At 39.3% G+C, this 19,069-nt stretch overlaps 1 protein-coding gene across 1 annotated transcript; it reads left to right on the top strand.

The window, feature by feature from the left end:
• Positions 1-570: 570 nt before the first annotated feature.
• On the top strand, positions 571-10,438 carry LOC124261926. The gene is made up of 4 exons (XM_046696293.1): positions 571-1,155; positions 1,255-2,545; positions 9,798-9,909; positions 10,315-10,438. The coding sequence occupies exons 1-4, from the start codon at positions 571-573 to the stop codon at positions 10,436-10,438; spliced, it is 2,112 nt and encodes a 703-aa protein (XP_046552249.1).
• Positions 10,439-19,069: the final 8,631 nt, after the last annotated feature.

Here is a 19,069-nt window from a genome sequence, read left to right as displayed (position 1 = left end):
TGTATTAAAATGAGTGTATTATAATGTTCTTTGTACACAATACACTCAGCACAATACCACCAGGAACTTCATTTTAATACACTCAGCACAATACCACCAGGAACTACAATTAATACACTCAGCACAATACTGTCAGGAACTACAATTAATACACTCAGCACAATATCATCAGGAACTACAATTAATACACTCAGCACAATACTATCAGGAACTACAATTAATACACTGAGCACAATATCACCAGGAACTACAATTAATACACTCAGCACAATACTATCAGGAACTACAATTAATACTCTCAGCACAATATCACCAGGAACTACAATTAATACATTCAGCACAATACTGTCAGGAACTACAATTTAATACGCTCAGCACAATACCAAGACTGTGATGAGTATATTAATTATATTTCCTGGACACAAAGCGCTCAGAAATGCTTAGAGAGATGGACAACATCCACAGTCGCGTACACTAGTTGAAGCAACCGTTATAATCAGGCGAAGGGAATCAATACTCATTGACTCTGTGGAACAAGCTGTCAAAAGGGTACTTTGGCAAAAGAAAAAGATGATGAGCAATGCACAGTATCATAAGGATTATGTTGCATTCATGGATACACTGCTGGCAAAGGGTTATGCCATTGAAGTTCCCGCAGACGAGATTACTTGCCAACCTGGACGCATCTGGTATCTGCCACACCGTGGAGTGTATCACCCGAAAAAGCCGAACAAGGTCAGAGTGGTCTTTGACTGTAGCGCCAAGTATGGAGGTTTATCAATCAATGATGTTCTTCTACAAGGCCCCGATCTTGCCAACTCTCACATTGGTGTTTTAGCTCGTTTCAGATCAGACCAAGTTGCCTTCATGGTAGATGTAGAGGCCATGTTTCATCAAGTCAAGGTTCCACGGGAGCACCAGGACTATCTACGGTTTCTATGGTGGCCTAATGGTAATGTTCATGGTGAGCTGAAAGAGTACCGCATGACTGTGCACACTTTCGGAACTGTATCCTCTCCCACTGTTGCCAATTATGCCCTGAAAAGCACAGGAGCCAAGTCAAGATCCAACTATGATGATCAGGTTGCACAAACGATAGAACGCAACTTGAAATCTGTTGAGTCTGATGAGTGTGCTATTGACTTGATAAAGAATGTAAAACTTGTATGTGCGGATGGTGGATTCAATTTGACAAAGTTTACAAGCAACAGCAAGATCGTTCTGTCCTCCATTATTCAATAACATCGCTCCAAGGAGATTCAAGCCGTTGATCTCAGTCGAGATGACATTCCCATGGAGAGAGCACTGGGGATGCAGTGGGATATCAAGCTGGATTGCTTCAAGTACACAGTTGACTTGCCAGAGAAGCCGTTCACTAGACGAGGAATTCTGTCCATGGTGTCCTCCTTGTATGATCCTCTAGGTCTCGTCTCACCGGTGCTGCTGCCTGCTAAAAGAATCCTTCAAGACTTGTGTAAGGACAAGGATCTAGGCTGGGATGACAACATTGGTATGGAGTTCACAGGCAGATGGACAAATTGGCTCCAGGAAGTCGACATGCTCAAAGGTCTAACTGTTAGAAGATGTCTGAAGCCTCCTGATTTTGGTGATGTATTGTCTCAACAGTTGCATATCTTCTCTGATGCTAGCTCCACAGGATATGGTTGCTTTGCATACATTAGGCTCTTTGACATAAATGGAAACAGTCATACAACACTTCTCCTGGGAAAAGCTAGACTGGCTCCTTTAAAAACACTGACTATTCCCAGACTAGAACTGACAGCTGCTACTGTTTCTGTGAAAATAGGACGATTTCTCCTCCGAGAACTGGATGTAAACATTGACAGTGTTACCTACTACACAGATTCAACAACCGTGTTGGAGTGCATTCGCAGTGAAAAGATCAGATGTCCAGTGTTCATTGCCAACCGAGTGACTTATCAGGGACTTCAGTACACCAGAACAGTGGAAGTATGTCGGTTCCAAACCAACCCAGCTGACATCGCATCTCGAGGATCTAGCTGCTCACAGTTTCTGAAATCCATTAAATGGTTCAATGGTCCAAAGTTCTTGAGAATGCCTGATTCAAAATCAATTTCGGAACCTCGGGAAACAATTGAAGCTGCTGTGATGTCAACGTTGGATGAGACAGCGGATTCCCCTGGAGATGTTGTTAGTAAACTCCTCAATTATTACTCATCCTGGTATAGATTGAAAAGAGCAGTCGCAATCTATCGCAGGTTCTTCAACTTTCTGAAATGTAAGTCTCAAAAAGAAAAGCCCTCAGCTAACGCTCTTTTGTCACTCCAAGAACTCGGAGACTCCGAGAAGAGTATTCTTTCCTTGGTACAGCAAACGGAGTATGGCTCAGAAATCGCTATCCTCTCTAAGACCACAGAAAAAGGTCATCAACTCACTGTACTACCAAAAAGTAGTCCTGCCCACAATCTCTGCCTGTGCTTTGTGGATGGTTTACTCAGAGTTGGAGGGCGTTTGAGCAATGCCAACATCAGTGACACTATGAAGCATCCTGTCCTATTGCCACGTGGGTCTCCTATATCCAGTCTGATTGTTCGTGATGTACACGAAAGACTAGGTCATGCTGGTAGAAAACATCACTGGAAAAAAGTCCACATTTACAAGCTTGGAAAGGTCTTGGAAAGATGATGTTTCCAAGACGTAAGATGATGTTTCCAAGACATTTCTAATTTTGGAAATATGAGATTTCCAAATATTTACAATTTTGGAAATGTCCACAAGGGGAGATAACTGGTGGGTGATGGTAAATTATTGTTCTTTGCACGCCCCAGGACCTAATCCCTTGTTGATTGATGAGTGAGTCAAGGCAGTTGAGAGTCACCAATTAACAAGGCCTACTGCCTTTGGAATGAGATGTTTTAATCTGAGATCAATCTGTTAGGTAGCAGTTTACTAAAGTAGAACTTAAATCAACTTCAAAAGATTGGTCATTCGCCAAGCGAAGCAGATCTCACTTATACTGCAGTAAACAGTATGGGGATACACAACGAAACATACCACTTACGTGATAACAACTCCTGTTTATTGCATAGAGCGGCATTTCGATGTACAACGTTCAGGATAAACAAGCTGATTGAATGTTGATTGATTCCATCACTTGGACAATGGAGTGGATTTAGACTTGTTGATCTTACTCTCCTGTTGGCCCCAACGATGTGCTACTTGCTGAATTACCTGTTGTTAATATGCTGCTTGTCACTATGCATATATACTTCTATTCACCTGGTTGTAGTAACTTTTATCTTGATAACGGCATGAGAATATACATGGAAACTCCCCTCTATCGACCTTTGGTCCAATCGGATGAGTTAAGAGAAATGTTGATGTCCCGTCCGTTAGCAAATTAACATTGGATTATAGAGACGGTACCATAGAGACAATGATAGGCCTACGTGTTGATAGAAGAGGATATTCCGGATTATGCGAATGAGAGCACACCTAATGAGAAAACGAGCCAAATATGTGTATAAAGATAGTGTTTTATTTCAGTCTCAGTTCACTTAGCATATATACATTGAAATATAAAACACATAAAAACATAGAAGGCGTAAGCCACGAGTGGTAACGGGAGACTATATGGACAGATTTATTTAATCATGTTACAACATGCTACATTTTACAAGAATTATAAATAGTTATATTACGTCATATTATGAAATGTATCAAAATATTACAAAATTTTAAATATACATACACATTTATAAGTACATTATAAATATTTTAAAGATGTGAAAGAAGAGACGCTGAATCAGCAAACTGTCTAACAGTTAACATTCCATTTTGAAACTGGTGTCTCAGTTCTTGAAGACGACGTTCCAGGTATCAGTATTTCTTCTTCGTGGGTTGTCTTTGGCCTTCGGCATATTGCACCAACGAGGTGTAGAAATAAACTTATGTTCAAGTTGATCATTAGCCATTTCGAAATCGAAAGTACACTTTCATGCTTCTTCTCATTATATATCCCCATGTAATTAGAGGGGAACTGATCCAGAGCGATTAATGTTTCTCGCCAACAGTCTAATTACCAAACCAAACTGCAAGCTTGTCGGTATCTGCTCCCTCGACCGTGACGGACACAGGGACTGGGCTTCTGGCCACCTTGACAAAATTTCTTCAACCCAAACAGCGGGACATTAGGAAGGGTGGATGCTCATCAGATGCTGTTATTTGAGAATACCCCCGGTAGTTCCTGTCTGATTGCAATAAAGTATACCAGCAGTGTATGCTTTTCGGATTTTCTAATGCATAGATGGCATAGTGACTGATCCAATTTGATCTTATTTCTGTGTTTTTTTACCTCGATATTTCATCATGCCATGTAAACATATGATGTCTGTTACATATTATATTTGGTTTAAACATATTTTTATTCCTAGAGAATCTGGTTTGGTAAACAAGCTGAACTCTGCTTATATCAATACCTCACCAGTACATATATGATTTAAACAAAATACACAGGAACTGGATACAAAAAACCGACAAATTAAATCATATGTGTGCATTGTAGGTGCTTATAAACATTGAGCTTGCAGCTACACTTCATTAATTGATTGCATATAATTGTCAGTATAATTTGTCAAATCGTTTAGACTTAAAGATGTATTGATGCAGGGACTCTGTTATGTTCTTATTGACGTTGTTGTTTGCCGGAGGTATTCCGTATAACCCAGTTTGGAGATTGTGCCCATTTACATAGTAGTAGGTATTATTTCTAATAGCAGTGTATAACTTACATGTAAAAAGATAATGAACAGTAATCTTCATTGTGGTATCCACAAGCGCATCCAGGGTTGTTAGAAATGTGTCTATTTACTTTATCCGCATTCCAATCACTACAGCCGAGCTTAAGTCGACAGTGTACGATCTGACAGAACGACTGCCATAATTTAGATCTAGATAATTATTTGATTCATCATTTTTAAGCAGAGATTTGAATTCACCGATTGAGTTAGCGAATACTAAATTATCAGGTAATGAATTCCAAATTTTAATTGTGTCAGGTAGGAACGACTTTTCATATATTTTAGTCCTACAATTTATTGTTTGTAACTTAAATTTATTACGGAGATTATATTGACTGTTTTCAGAGACAAAGTTAGGGACAAGGTCACAGAGGTAGTCAGGTGCGAGATCGTTATTCATCTTGTAAAAATTTATTAGTTTAATGTCGCGCCTTCTTTCTTTTAATGGTTTAGACTTTGTTTCGATATATAACCTATGATGACTAGTGCCACGAACTGCGCCGCATGTTGTACGAAGTGCATCTAGATGTAACCGTTCAAGAATAAGGGACTGATCATTTGTACAATTATCCCAGATATGACAACAATAGTCAAATATCGGCATCACAAACGATTTGTACATGGTTTCTAGCGTTTTTCTGGAGAGGCGATATTTAAAACTTCGAAGACAATCTATCATGGGGCTAACTTTCTTAACAATATCTTCAATATGACTTTTCCATCCACAATCACTCTGTAGAGTTATACCCAGGTGTTTATGACTTTCCACTTCTCGTATCAGGGTTTGGTTCATGTTCAAGGTCGGAATCGTGACGTTTTTATGTTTACGAGAAAAATTGATATTATTATTGATATTATATTTATGACAAATGAAAATTTACTTAGGTATATACAATTTTAACTTCAGTACACATCAAATGCTTATATGTATTTCTTATGCAACAATGAAGTTCCGTTCGTATCCTCCAAACAGTGTCGGCCCATAAGTTTTTTCAGGCAATTAACATTGCATGCAATTCAGCGATTACTACCCCCCTTGCTGTAACCAGTGTTTGGTGGTATAAACCTACACATGTTATTTGTCATCATTCACTTGATGGTCAATTAATGAATTTATAACAGGTATGATGGTAATACCACTCAGATTACCCGACAAAGGTTCCCATTTTGCATTTCTTGTGTCTGGAGTAAATAATCAGCATTATGAATTAAGGTCTGATGTGACAAATGTATTACATGTTATGTAATATGCTCATGGAAGTGCAGCAAGACGAATTATCAGCTGAGATACATAACAAACATTGATCAAAGGATTAACCGATAACACGCTGATTGATTAATTACTTTTATCTTGCACAGCGGATTTGTCAAAAGGTAGTGTTTATGTATGTACATTTACTAATCTATACTGATTACACCCTGTCGTAAAGTACCTGTGTAAAAACAACATCTTTCCTTCAATGTATTAACCGCCAGTAAGTTGATGTGGGTGTTCCTCTTTTGCCAGTCGGGCAAGCTGTTTATTTAAGGCGTAAGAGGATCACCAGACCATGTTAATTAGCAAGACAATGGTAGGGGTGGGTGGGGAAGGTGGGGGAGGAGATGACCAAGCCAGGAAAAACACAAGTGGATTGATTGCTCATTATTGGCTAATTAAATTACCTTTTTAAAGAATGGCGGACATCATGCAATTAGTTGCCATGTGTGCGATCTTGGATGAACAATGAGATTATACACCAATGTGGAAAAAACTGAATCGATGTATCCCTTTTTCGCATATTAGACTGTTAAAAGACACTTGACATGGAACAGGATTCTTTGTAAGCTGCAGATCAATGGCATATGTTCCTTTATGTGGAGGTAGCGTCCTATTTTTGACAGCGTCTTGGTCACTGATTCGCGAAGTTTCGCTCTCAAACCTGGCATAACTAGCTGCACCAATTAAGGGTAGTTATGTAAATGCAATCACCTGAGAAAAGTACAGAACAAGTAACATTCCACAATCAACTGAGAGAAAAGGATGCGAGGAGCAGCGTTATCCGTTGTATGAATGCAATATTTAAAAAAGGTTACGTCATGAGCAGGATGGTCGAAGTAGCTTTACCAATTACTTGCAAAGTATATATGCCCACATAATCACATTGTCTTATCGTATTTCATCATGGCTGAGAAAGGTACAAAGTTAGATGGTAGGAGACCAGGTGGAGAATTGTTGCTGGATGGATATAGGTATCTGAGACGAACTGCCAACAGGAATGGTACCATTATATGGAGATGTCAGTGCCTGAAAAGAGCCTCAGTCACTACAACAACAGATGGGACTGTTGTCAGAAGAGGGACAAACAGCATACACATCCAGACCAAAGCTCTATTGGTTCCTATATCCTTACCAGTAATGTGAAAAACGGGCACGAGAAGAGCTGCCAAGTGTACCAAAGTTCATTGTCAAAATTGGGATAAAAGGCTAGATCAATTACAGAAGTGAGAAATTTCACTGTCAAATTTGAGGCTGTCAAAATCGGGACTAAACCTACATGGATATTGATGGATACATTCTTCGAACAAGGTAATAACCTGACATTGTTGCAGACTTTAGTCTGTTATATTTCTAATATTTGCATTTTGCTTTTATTCATTTGTGGTAGCATTCAACAGAATCATTTGTTTTCGCTGTGTAGCGCAATGATGTGATGTGATGTGAAATTGGGTTTAACGTCGTGCTTGAGAATATTTCGCTCATATGAAGACGTGCATGCGTATGTATGTGTATGTGCGGCTGCTTGTACTAGGCCAGACTTAAGCTGGTTTTATAGTGCTAGCCCACTGAGATACCATGCCGCAGTGAAGCATGAATACCCTACTCAGACATATTATACTGACTCCGAGCCGACCAGTCCTCGTTGTACCCATTAATGCCGAGCGCCAGACAGGCACCAACAAGTACCATATTTTAACGTCGTTTGGTATGACGCGGTCGGGGATCGAACCCGCGACCTTCCGCTCTCCGGGCGGACGCTCTAACCACTACACCACGGAGGCGGTGTAGCGTAATGAGACAGACAACATACACTAGGTCATACCTAGGGACTGTGTGAAATATGATTCATGTTGGCATTCTATAAAATATCTAGATATTACAGTCATGTTATAAATACGCTATAAGTAGAAGCAGATCGTATGCTTTTTATTAAGTTTCAAAATGCATACAAATATGACAATAAAATAATTAGGATTATAAGACAAAATATAAAGACATACATTGACTTCGTTAATTTCAGTTCTGACGTTTTTTACCACTGGCAGATGATTAAACTTCAAACTGTTTTCATTTGTTTTAATAAAAATGAAGATGGAAATATTATCGAGTAAAAAAGATTTCATTTTTGTTGATCAATCTATACCTATACGATCAATTGCGCATGCGGGTGGCGCAGCAAAGCTCACGAACCCATCGAAAATACTGGGATATCATCCGGGTACTCAGGGGAGAAAAACAATAACAAAAGCAATAACCAGTGCGCGGAAATTGCTCTGGATCAGTGCCCTTTCAAAATGTGTTCACCATATGATTGTTTTAATCATGTTTTTACACGGTCGGCTTCCGTGTGCAATGTGTTCACTTCCATCAACCACCAGCTTGTAATAACACGTCACATGAGATTAGCCATGTGCTAAAATAACACCCAAACTTCAAAGCGTACCCCTTGTCAACGTCCTGAGCCTTATAAAAATCGAAAGGTCGGCTTCCTGAGACGACATCTCAAACTATTTTCATGTAAGTGGTAATAATTCCTGAGCATTAGAGAACAGATTGGCTTGTTTGGAATTTAATGCTTTTCATAAACTAGAATCTCATAAATTATTTGTCTCTGGAAACATCTGTGATATGAACTTGTGTAGTGATTTCTCTAAAATATTATTTAACGTTATCTAAAATGAATAATGCATTAAACATTTAGTCACCTTTCATTGTAAATGACCAAATTAATTAGTTACACTATGAAGTTTTTAAGAAGGAATTCATTTCGGTTGTTTTTGCCTCAGTCCGCCCGTGTGTGGACAGCATAACCAATTATTTATTAACAGGTTCATGATATTTCGTGAATGCACCAACTGCATAACACCGTCTCTGACCACAAACCCAAACGGGTTGTTCTCTATTCGCCTACATCCCAATTCGCCTACAGTCTTAAAACAACATTTCATGGTCTGTTGACTGTTGATTACGCAATGATAAACCACCCAAACGGTCCATCCCTTGTGACAGGTGTTAATTAGAGGGTACCAATTAGAGAATGTATTCTAATACAATAAGCCTATATTCCCTGGCAAGGGTTCACTTTTATGACATGTAATAAACCCTGTCCAGTCAGTCAGTGCGATGTGCAACTGTTATTTAATCCATGATGTAACGTAGGTCTATGTAATTTGTGTTTATGCAAACCGAGACAAGTCGAAAACTATTTGCGCTTCTGTGGATAATAAGTAAACATACACTTAAAACGGTATTTTGGAAAATGCTAGCCATACCAAGGGCAAATAAAACAGTCAATATAAATTTTTGACACTTAGAACAACAAGGATGCAGACGAGTGAAGTTATACCAGGGATAATCTACAACGTCTTATAGTCTCCCTGGTTATACTAATATATAGAATTGGTTCCTAGTTGATCGCATAGGAGGACGAATACACTCCTAGGAGGACGAATACACAGTCTATACACTCATGGTGATCCTTGGGAAAAGGAGAAACTGACAGAAGTAGTGGTAAAATCCTTCCTAAATTTCCAAAAATGTCCAAGCCTTGGAAATATCATATTTCCAATTTTGGAAATTTTTGGAAATATGATATTTCCAAATTGGACATTTTTGGAAATCATCATTTTTTTTCTTGTGCATGTCCTGTCTGCTCTAAGAGAGGAATTTTGGATTACAAACGCTAATTCTGCTGTCAGAAAAGTATTTTGAACAAATGTGTACTTTGCAAGAGATTAAAGATGTCCAATGGTCAACAGATTATGTCCGATGCCCGACCAACAGGGTACAGCCATCTCCACCATTCACCTGCACTGGACTAGATTTTTTTGGCCCTCACACCGTGAAAGAAGGACGCAGGGAAGTAAAACGGTATGGTGTCCTGTTTACTTGCATGGTTAGCAGAGCTGTTCACATAGACTGCCAATTCTTTAAATACGAACTCCTTTATTAATACTCTAAGACGTTTTATCGCCCGCAGAGGAGCAGCCAAAGAGATCTCCTGTGACAACGGCACAAACTTTACCAGTGGAGCCAAGGAAGGTTGTCATGCAGTTGATGAAATCGACCAGTCTTAAGTTCACGATTACTTGTTGAAACTGAACATCGTCTGGAAATCAACCCACCTTCAACCAGTCATATGGGAGATGTATGGGAACGGCTGATATGGTCTGTCCGTAGTGTTCTCAACCCACTTCTCCAAGAATCCAGGCAACGCCTTGATGATGAGCTGTATAGAATACTCCTGTGTCAAGTTGAGTCGATCTTGAATTCTAGGTCTCTGACAACAGTGTCCAGTGATCCGTCAGATGTAGAACCTTCGACACCCAACCATTTGCTGATGGTAAGATCCAGTGCCTACATTCCACCACCTGGAGTATTTCAGGCATCTGATGTCTAAGCACGCCGACGATGGAGACGTGTACAGTACTTGGCAGAGCTTTACTGGAGTAGATGAAGAAAGGAGTACCTTTTAACGCTTCAGAAACGTCACAAATGGCAAGGTTCTAAAAGGAACTTCAAGGTAAACGATATTGTACTAGGTGTGTTTAAGGGGCCGGGTGTGTTAATGCTAAATACAAGTTATGTTATATTCAGTAATGTTCAGCATTGTTAAACCAGGCATGTATGAGTGTCTTGTGCGGTGGCATAGTGGTTAACACTTTAGACTTGAAATCCAAAGTGCTAGGGTTCAAATCCAGCGTAATGGAAAAAAAAACCTTTGTTAATTTAATCAGTAAATATATAGCCTCACTTTCATTATTGATGATCACATGACCAAACCCTTGCACAAAATCTTCATGCAAAGGCTGATTCACTGTGCTATCCGCATGGTCATTTGGCTGTCTGCAAACCTCTCTGTATGGCAACACAAATGTGAGTACTTTTAATCATACATTGTGTACTTTATATGACATTTGAATAGTATATGTTGTTGGAGTTATCATTTGGAATATTTTGACCATTATTATTGTGTAATTTGATAGAAAGCTGTTATTGATGCACGTTACTGAAATGCATTTTCTGACAATCTTCAAACGTTTTACCTAACAATTTTGAATAGCTATATTTGATGATCATGAAATCCTATATTTGAAAATTCAGAAAAGTTATATTTAAATGCTGTAATTAATGTATTAGCTAAAAGACCGCCTCCGTGGTGTAGTGGTTAGAGCGTCCGCCCGGAGTGCGGAAGGTCGCGGGTTCGATCCCCGACCGCGTCATACCAAAAGACGTTAAAATATGGTACTTGTTAGTCCCTGCCTGGCGCTCGGCAGTAATGGGTACAACAAGGACTGGTCGGCTCGGAGTCAGTATAATGTGTCTGAGTGGGGTATTCATGCTTCACTGCGGCATGATATCTCAGTGGGTTAGCACTATAAAACCAGCTTTAGTCTGGGCTAGTACAAGCAGCCGCACATACACACGCATGCACGTCGTCATATGAGCGAAATATTCTCAAGCACGACGTTAAACCCAATTCCACCACCACTTTTAGTTTCTTAAATCTCATCGATGGACCGAGTCATGTCAACGATAATTAGCCAATGACTTGTCAACGACTACCGAAAATCGTAACTTTAATAAATCCCTGTCGATGCGAGTTTTGGAGTTTTGTTCTTGCATCTACAATAAGCAATTAAAATAATGTTTAACATCCGGCCATATCCTGGCTTATGAGACACTAGCCTTGAAAACATATTTATAACACATAGGTAAAGGTGTGGTATAAAATGGGTAAATAATACCTGCAAAAGGGATAAAGGGTGTGTGGCGGGAGTTAAATGAATATTTGGCGTCTAAAAATCATATCTCTGACATTAACTGCAGTGATTATCGGATATTTTTGGGGTTTTGTCACTCATGGTTTTAAGAAATAGGTCTGTGGGGTTGCTGTAAATATATGTTTGTTTAATGTCATATCTGTTGTCTCTATATAGTGAACATTCGGAGAGGAAGTGAATTTTATTTTCAATTTTATTTGGGCAAAAGTTGCAAACTCTGTGTTCCAAGGGGGTGGAGGGTCTGTTGTAGCATCCGGTTTCAATATGAAGAAGGAGGCTTCCATAGCGCAATCTGGATAAGTATTTCCTGAGGTTTCTTGACATTGTAGTGCTGACGTATGTTTCAGGGATGAGACCCTTTTAAAAAGTCTATAACAACGAAGCTTGTTTCCATCTGTAATATTTATCATCCCAAAGCGCCTTAAACCATAGAAATTCATCTTGTAATTTCATTTCTTTCTTCAGCTTTAACATGACCCAATGAATGGATTCTGGCATGTTAAGTATGTTGACGATATGAAGTTGCTTGCCAATTTTCAGAACAGTGTTAAAAAAAAAATGTCTTCTTTTTGTAACTTCTAAAATCCTGACTGGTAATCCGCTAGTCTCATTTCTGTTCATCTTCAGAAACCATCTAAAAGCTCCCAGTCTCTGTTTAGTGAGGCAGGATTGACATCCCATTTCTCCTCGAGCAGCGCAGTTTGATGTACTCCCAGAAAGAATCTGCAAGCTCTGTTCTGTATATTGTATATTTCTCGATGACTGTAAAGACCCCAAATTGGAGCTCCATGGAATAGAATGGGCTGTACAGTAGATTCATAAAGTTTTGTGAAAACGTCATAAACCATGTCCCCACATCTGTAATACTTACTTATCAATAAGCATAGTGCACGTCCAGCACTCTTTGCGATTTCCTTTACCGTATACTTCATGTTAAGGTGCTCCTCGAACCACAAGCCTAGGTATTTACAAGCATTAGTAAAATCTAGGAATACGCTGTTACAGGAAAATACGTATTGGGGAGTTGGTATGGACTTATTTCTGAAAAGCACAATCTTGGTTTTCTTTTTATTTATATGAAGTCGCCATTTCAAACACCAGTTCGTGACTGCATCAAGCATACGTTGTAGTTTATCTTCAGTGGGAGCTAGAAGAACGACGTCATTAGCGTAGAGTATTAGGGATAGACAGGTGTCATCGATCATAACACCGTCCTTCAACTCGTTAATATCGTGAGCTAAGTCGTTGATGTAAATGACTAAAGTCCAAATAGAGTGGGCGACATTAAACAGCCTTGCTTAACGCCCCAGGGAACATGAAAGAAAGGAATCATCATGCCGTTAACACACACAGTACTCTTGATATTGTCGTACATACACTGTAATGTCTTGAACATTTTACCGTTTACCCCAGTTTTTCTTAGTTTCAGCCAGAGGCAAGATCTATCCACATTGTCGAAGGCTTTTTAAAGTCTATAAAACGTGCAAAAGTTTGTTGTTTGGCGTCCAATGTGTTCTTGACAACTGAGTACAACTTAAACATGTGGTCGAAACAATTTTTATTCTGTCGGAAACCGTTCTGCTCTTTCACAAGAAAATCAGTAGACTCAAGCCAGGACGTCAAGCGTTGATTCAATATGTCACCATAAACCTTGCAGGGTACAGATAGTAAACTGATGCCTCTGTACGTCGACGGGATTCGAACATCGGTATCCGCTTTAGCTATGGGGTGAATGACACTTGTCTTCCAGGTCTCGGGGATGACTCCTGTGTTAAAACACACTGAATACAGTTTAAAAAGAACATCTACACACTTTTCATTCTTGAGAGCTTCGCTGGGAATATTGTCAAGGCCGGCTGCTTTCCTAGACTTAGCTTTGTCTACAGCTTTAACAACCTGCTCCCTGGGGATAGGTAGATTAAGAACAGCGTGTTCATCTGTAGGACTGCTCGCGGTGTCTAATGTCTCTAAATCTAACTTAACTTGTGCATAATGATTGTCATCAAACTTCTGATTTTCATCCTCATTTGAATAAATATTTTCAAATTCTGACCTCCACTTCCTCAGAACAGTAAGTATATCTGAGCGAACACTGCCGTCTTCTGAAATCACCTCCATTGGTAACTTTGAACTTCTTTCATTCTTTTCCATGGCATGAACTTAAAGTTATGTGCACGGAGACCGAAAACTCGATATTTGCAAAAGGTTTGATAGAAAGTAGATACAGAGATTGTTGTCTCCGTGCACACTCCACCAGAAGAGATCCATTACGGAGACGAGTAACATTCCTGACTTCTCCACAAACCCCAGAGATAGCTTTCGAAATAGCGAAAGGGGTAAGTTTGATGGGAAGAAACTCTGTAGCTTTAATAGGAATGACAACTCTTTATGGATGATCAACTTTTTGTTTTACAATAGCGACGTTCGGGTATAGATACCTATACCGTTTTCAAGCATGAAGTGGTGAACGAACAGACGAATTTGCAAGTTTTACATCAGCTTCTGGCTGTTGCCAATGTCGCCGACTTGGTAGGTGGGAGCTAAGAAATAATCAATATATAAGTAATAGGGAATAAACCACCCTACCAAACAAATTTAAAAGATGGGGCCTTCACTAACTTGAATTTTGAATAAAAACGTTGGAAAACATAAGATGAAATATAAATAAAGCCGAAGTTAAGAAGGGAAAGGAAAATTCATGTTTGCTTTGTTAATTTAAATAGAGAGAGAGTTGTAACTTAGGAATATGTTTAATTGGATTTCTAGTATAAACAACCCTGAACAGCTATCAAGTGCTTGGTTTCATTCAAGTGAGACAACTCCGTTAATCCTTTTTCATTAGTTTGTGAAGTGTTATCCCCCTTTGTTTACTCGCTAGCAGACGACAATTTCAGTGATCCTCAGTATGGATGATTTAGAGAAGAGGAAGTTGATTTTAGTGTATTAAAACAAGGACATCAGATCAGCTAAAGTGATATCAAGTAGAACAGGCATCCCTTTGTCCACTGGTTATCGTGTTTTGAAAAATATTGCAAATGGATATGGCATTGAGCACCAGGGAGGCGCAGGTAGGCCCAGAAAATTGACTGTCGGTGACAGGAGGCGGCTTGGTATTCTTGTTTCTAAAAACAAACGAAGGAGTTTAGAAAACTTAGGCTGGATATGATTGATAAAGGAACTGTGGCTGTCTGTAAGGAGGCAATTAGAACTGAGCTGCATGCAGTGGGTTGGCGGAAAGTCGAGGAATTCCATCACCGATCATGAAACCTGAACAAAAGGAGCGAAGCTTGAACTGGTGCTTATAGCATAGAAATTGTAACTGGGACAATGCGATTTTCTCAGATGAAAGTTCTGTGTGGCTGTTTCCTAATACACTGAAAGTCTGGACCAAACAAACTGAAAAACTTTGTATCAACGCCCAAAGTACAGTCCGAAATTTAACGTGTTGGGTGGCATATCTGTGTTAGGGGCAACCCCCCTCTGTGTATTTAAAGGGAATATGAACAGTGAGCGGTACACAGATATTTTCGAGGGATATTTACTTCCATCTGCTCACGTGTTCTATGGAAACCTTTGGATTGTCCAGCAGGACAACGACCCAAAACATCGTTCAAAGCATTCACAGGCCTGGTTTCGGACCCAAAATATGACATTATTAGATTGGCCAAGCGATAGCCCTGACCTAAATCCAATAGAAAATGTTTGGGGACTTATGAAGGGAAGTGTCAATGAGAAAAATCTGACAAATATTGCTGAAATGAAAGAAGAGATGGTCCGATATTGGGGCAGCATGGACCACGACTTTCTAACTTCTTTGATCAGTAGTATGCCCCGCCGCATTGAAGCCTGCATTGTTGCCCATGATGACTTGACAAAATACTAACTGTTCACTTGTCTTTGAATCTGGAGTTATGTTCTGCTAATATTCACATTTAATACGTGAGTAATCAGTGAATTTAAAAAAAAAATTTACAATCTTAAATTCTCAATAATTTCTGGTTGTACTGTATAACCGAACTAAATGATATTTGGGGTATTATAACTAATTTCAGGTCAAATTATTGATGGCTTATAGGTTTTTGGTACATTGTTGTTCATAATTCGAGGCTGTATATATGGTTGTAACTTTCACATACGTACATAAACATAATTACAATGTTTTCAAATTATAATACAAATACATTACATACAAACAAACAAACATGGAATTACAATTATCACGACCCAAGAAACAAGTACATACTACAAAGTTTCATATGTCATGTATTTGTGTGTAGGTGAACTAAAGTGTGCAATATATTATGTCTTAAGTCTGAGTCTTTTCTATGGGTAATTTACTTATTGCCTACTTTCGAACTCCAGTAATATTTTGATGAGTGCAACGCTGACCATTAGAAAAAAAGAATTTGTTTGTAGCTTTATTAAAAATATGTGTATCTCTCTTGCTCACAAACGTCTTTCTCCATTATTTCTTTCTCTCTTCTTTGCTCTCTCCTTCTGCACCCTCTCACACACAGTATCCGCCATTATAAATACAACGTAAATTGCGAATAACATATCATATTATACTTGGGCAAATCAATATCACAACTATAATTCACAGAGGAGGATATCGTACATACGGTCAGTCATAATAATCCTTCAAATCACCTTGCACTGGTTCCCATTCATTTACTAACATTCAAACTCAAGAGAGATAACATTAATATAATACACTATCTTGTGATGAGTATCTCCTGCAGAAATCTAAACCTCATTTTGCAATATAAAAACATCAAGGAATAACAGCTTAGGTAGAGAAACATATCATTGAGGTTATACAGCCCGGATTCTCCACCAATATATCCGCCGTAGCAAGACCAGTCCGTAGACGTTTCACGTTGTCTACTAGTACATTGTATGTTGTTGTAGGTGTTGGTTGTTGTTGTGTGTTGGCGGATATTCCTCAAAGTGACTACACAAGTTCGTCTGCGGGTCCACAACGTTTTATTGTGGGCTGTGTTTAAATAGGAGCTTAGTGCTCAGCTCCCAGTTCCAAAACTAACTCACTAGCGCTCAATAACTTGAGTATATCTCAGACTATATTCCTAAAATGGTAATATGGCAAGACCATGTGGAACCTCGTCCATAACCAACATGCCTCTCGTGCAGTGGTCATCAGGATCATCCTACTCTTGACCTAATAAGACCATAGCAGAAAGACAGTCTCAGAATTTCAAGAGTATGTTTAAATCCTGCACCCATTATCAGGCCAGTGGCCAAACAGCTGACCAGTACATGCCTGACCTGTGACCTCGTTACATCCCCCATGCGGTGTTAGCTAAGGGGAGAGGGGGAGACTATCGGTGTTACGACCCAGCCGGGAATTCACTTGATTTTCTGTATACTGCATGTGATATACGATCCGATCGTGACAAAGGACGTGTCCTCACTTCCTTATTGAGGGTTGTGAATGAGGTACCATGGTTTGCCGATATACCACATCAAAATGAATCATACGTAAAAATAATCTAATGGTAAAGCAAACATGGACATGGTTAGAAATTAGAAATGGACATGAATATATAATCAGATTTAATGTAATGTACAATGTTTTGCCGTTGACGGGGCAGGTTAAGGCCAAGGTCGTCAATGACGAACGGGCACGACACAATTCTGTTTGCAATAAATAAATGTACGTAAACTCATTATGAGAGTGAGGTCTAAGTGTCTCCGAAAGAATGGCGACTAGCGCACTGACAGGTGCCATCAGTTCCACATGTTTTGGTGCATGTCGTTTGTGTATACTGTGAAATAAACAAGAAAATGGGTGAGTTACCGCTACAAATTCTGAGCAGGGATTTTGGCTCGGAATCGAGAAATCACGATTTTTCGAGCTTCCGACTACCCTATTATAGCTTCCCAAAGTACTGCTTCGATTTTTGTGCTCTATGATTTATTTTGTAGGTAAATCTATTGGCTTGAAATGTGTGCATACTTTAAATGGGATAAATACAGTGAGCATCGTTGAATTCGCCCTGAAACGAACTTGGTGTGTTGACCTCGTTACATCCCTTTCCTTTTATATAGTGCTAAGACCCCGTTAGTGGCACTATGTACCTTGATGGCAGTTTTTAGCGTTACAAGTCATCCTTCCGGTAATAGTCAGAACTCCGAGTTTGCTAATACCTCCCCAAGTCATGATACTTGGTGAGAACTTCGAGACCATTTTACACCAACGACCACCTCTTGACCATCTTTTTCTGGTGATCATATAAAACTGGAACTTTGATTCGTCCTTAAAAATCACATGTAAAAAGTCTTTATCCTGCATTTCCGTGCAGCACTGGAGCTTTTACTCCATACCCACTGTTGTCACTAATAAAATTTTCTTTGGGACTCGCTTGACATACCCAGATTGCTTCAAAGATCTTCTGATAGTCCATTATGATACCACAGGGGTTCCTTGACTTTAAGCCTTCACGGCAAGTTGTTTGGCAGACCTTTTAAGGTGTACCGCTGCAAGACGCGCGTTCCATAGCCTGTCATTCACACCGAGAGAAACACGTCCGATCCAGCCCATCGCTCTGACCCTAATCCAGTTTCAAATTTCTTCAAATTGCGGCTGTAGAGTGAAGCCCGCTGTAAACCTGCCAAATTCACAAGTCTGTTTACTGATTTTATACCAGATTCATAAAACGCCAGTAGTCGATTTCTGTTGCTTTGTACAGTCAACGGATAGTGCAGAAAAACAAAACCATGTCAGTCCAAGAAAAATGTTTGTTTTCCAAAACTACAACTTGTGAATGAACAGTGAACAGTATTAGACTTGCAGCACTAGTTTGAAGTACCCGTAAACGCCCAAGTAATTTACTGTCATGGGTAACTAGTAGTATCAACATAAACCGCGAGTAAATGAACTTTTTTGTTCTTGTTTTAATTCAAACATCGAATAAGGAAACAATTAAATTCATCTGAAAAACCAAAAGAATGTAAACTCAGTAAAGCGTATTATACACTGTTGACGCCACATGATACCTGTTCAAAATCCAGAATCGACGGAACCACGCATACCACATGTACGTTGTATCAAAGATTAAAATCAGAAACTTGAAAATAAAACGTTCCCTTTCATGAAAACACCATGGAATCACACACAATGGGAATGAATATATATATTGGCTTCAACTGTTAAACACCTTTACCATCCTACAGCTCTACAGCCTGACCTATATTACGTTGTAACTTAAGTTGTTGCTAAATCCAAA

This window comes from Haliotis rubra, unplaced genomic scaffold, assembly GCF_003918875.1.
Source record: "Haliotis rubra isolate DU_JTF1 unplaced genomic scaffold, ASM391887v1 Scf12, whole genome shotgun sequence".
In the NCBI taxonomy this organism is placed as follows: Eukaryota; Metazoa; Mollusca; class Gastropoda; order Lepetellida; family Haliotidae; genus Haliotis; species Haliotis rubra.
The sequence above is the reverse complement of the archived record's forward strand: the minus strand, read 5'-3'. Positions and strand labels throughout refer to the sequence as shown.

Bases quoted from the DNA above. Each gene is read 5' to 3' on its own strand.
- LOC124261926 (XM_046696293.1), top strand. From the start codon at position 571: ATGATGAGCAATGCACAGTATCATAAGGATTATGTTGCATTCATGGAT. The intron at 1,156-1,254 runs GTAAAACTTGTA...CATCGCTCCAAG, and splicing joins CTATTGACTTGATAAAGAAT to GAGATTCAAGCCGTTGATCT. The intron at 2,546-9,797 runs GTGGGTCTCCTA...AATGGTCAACAG, and splicing joins GCATCCTGTCCTATTGCCAC to ATTATGTCCGATGCCCGACC.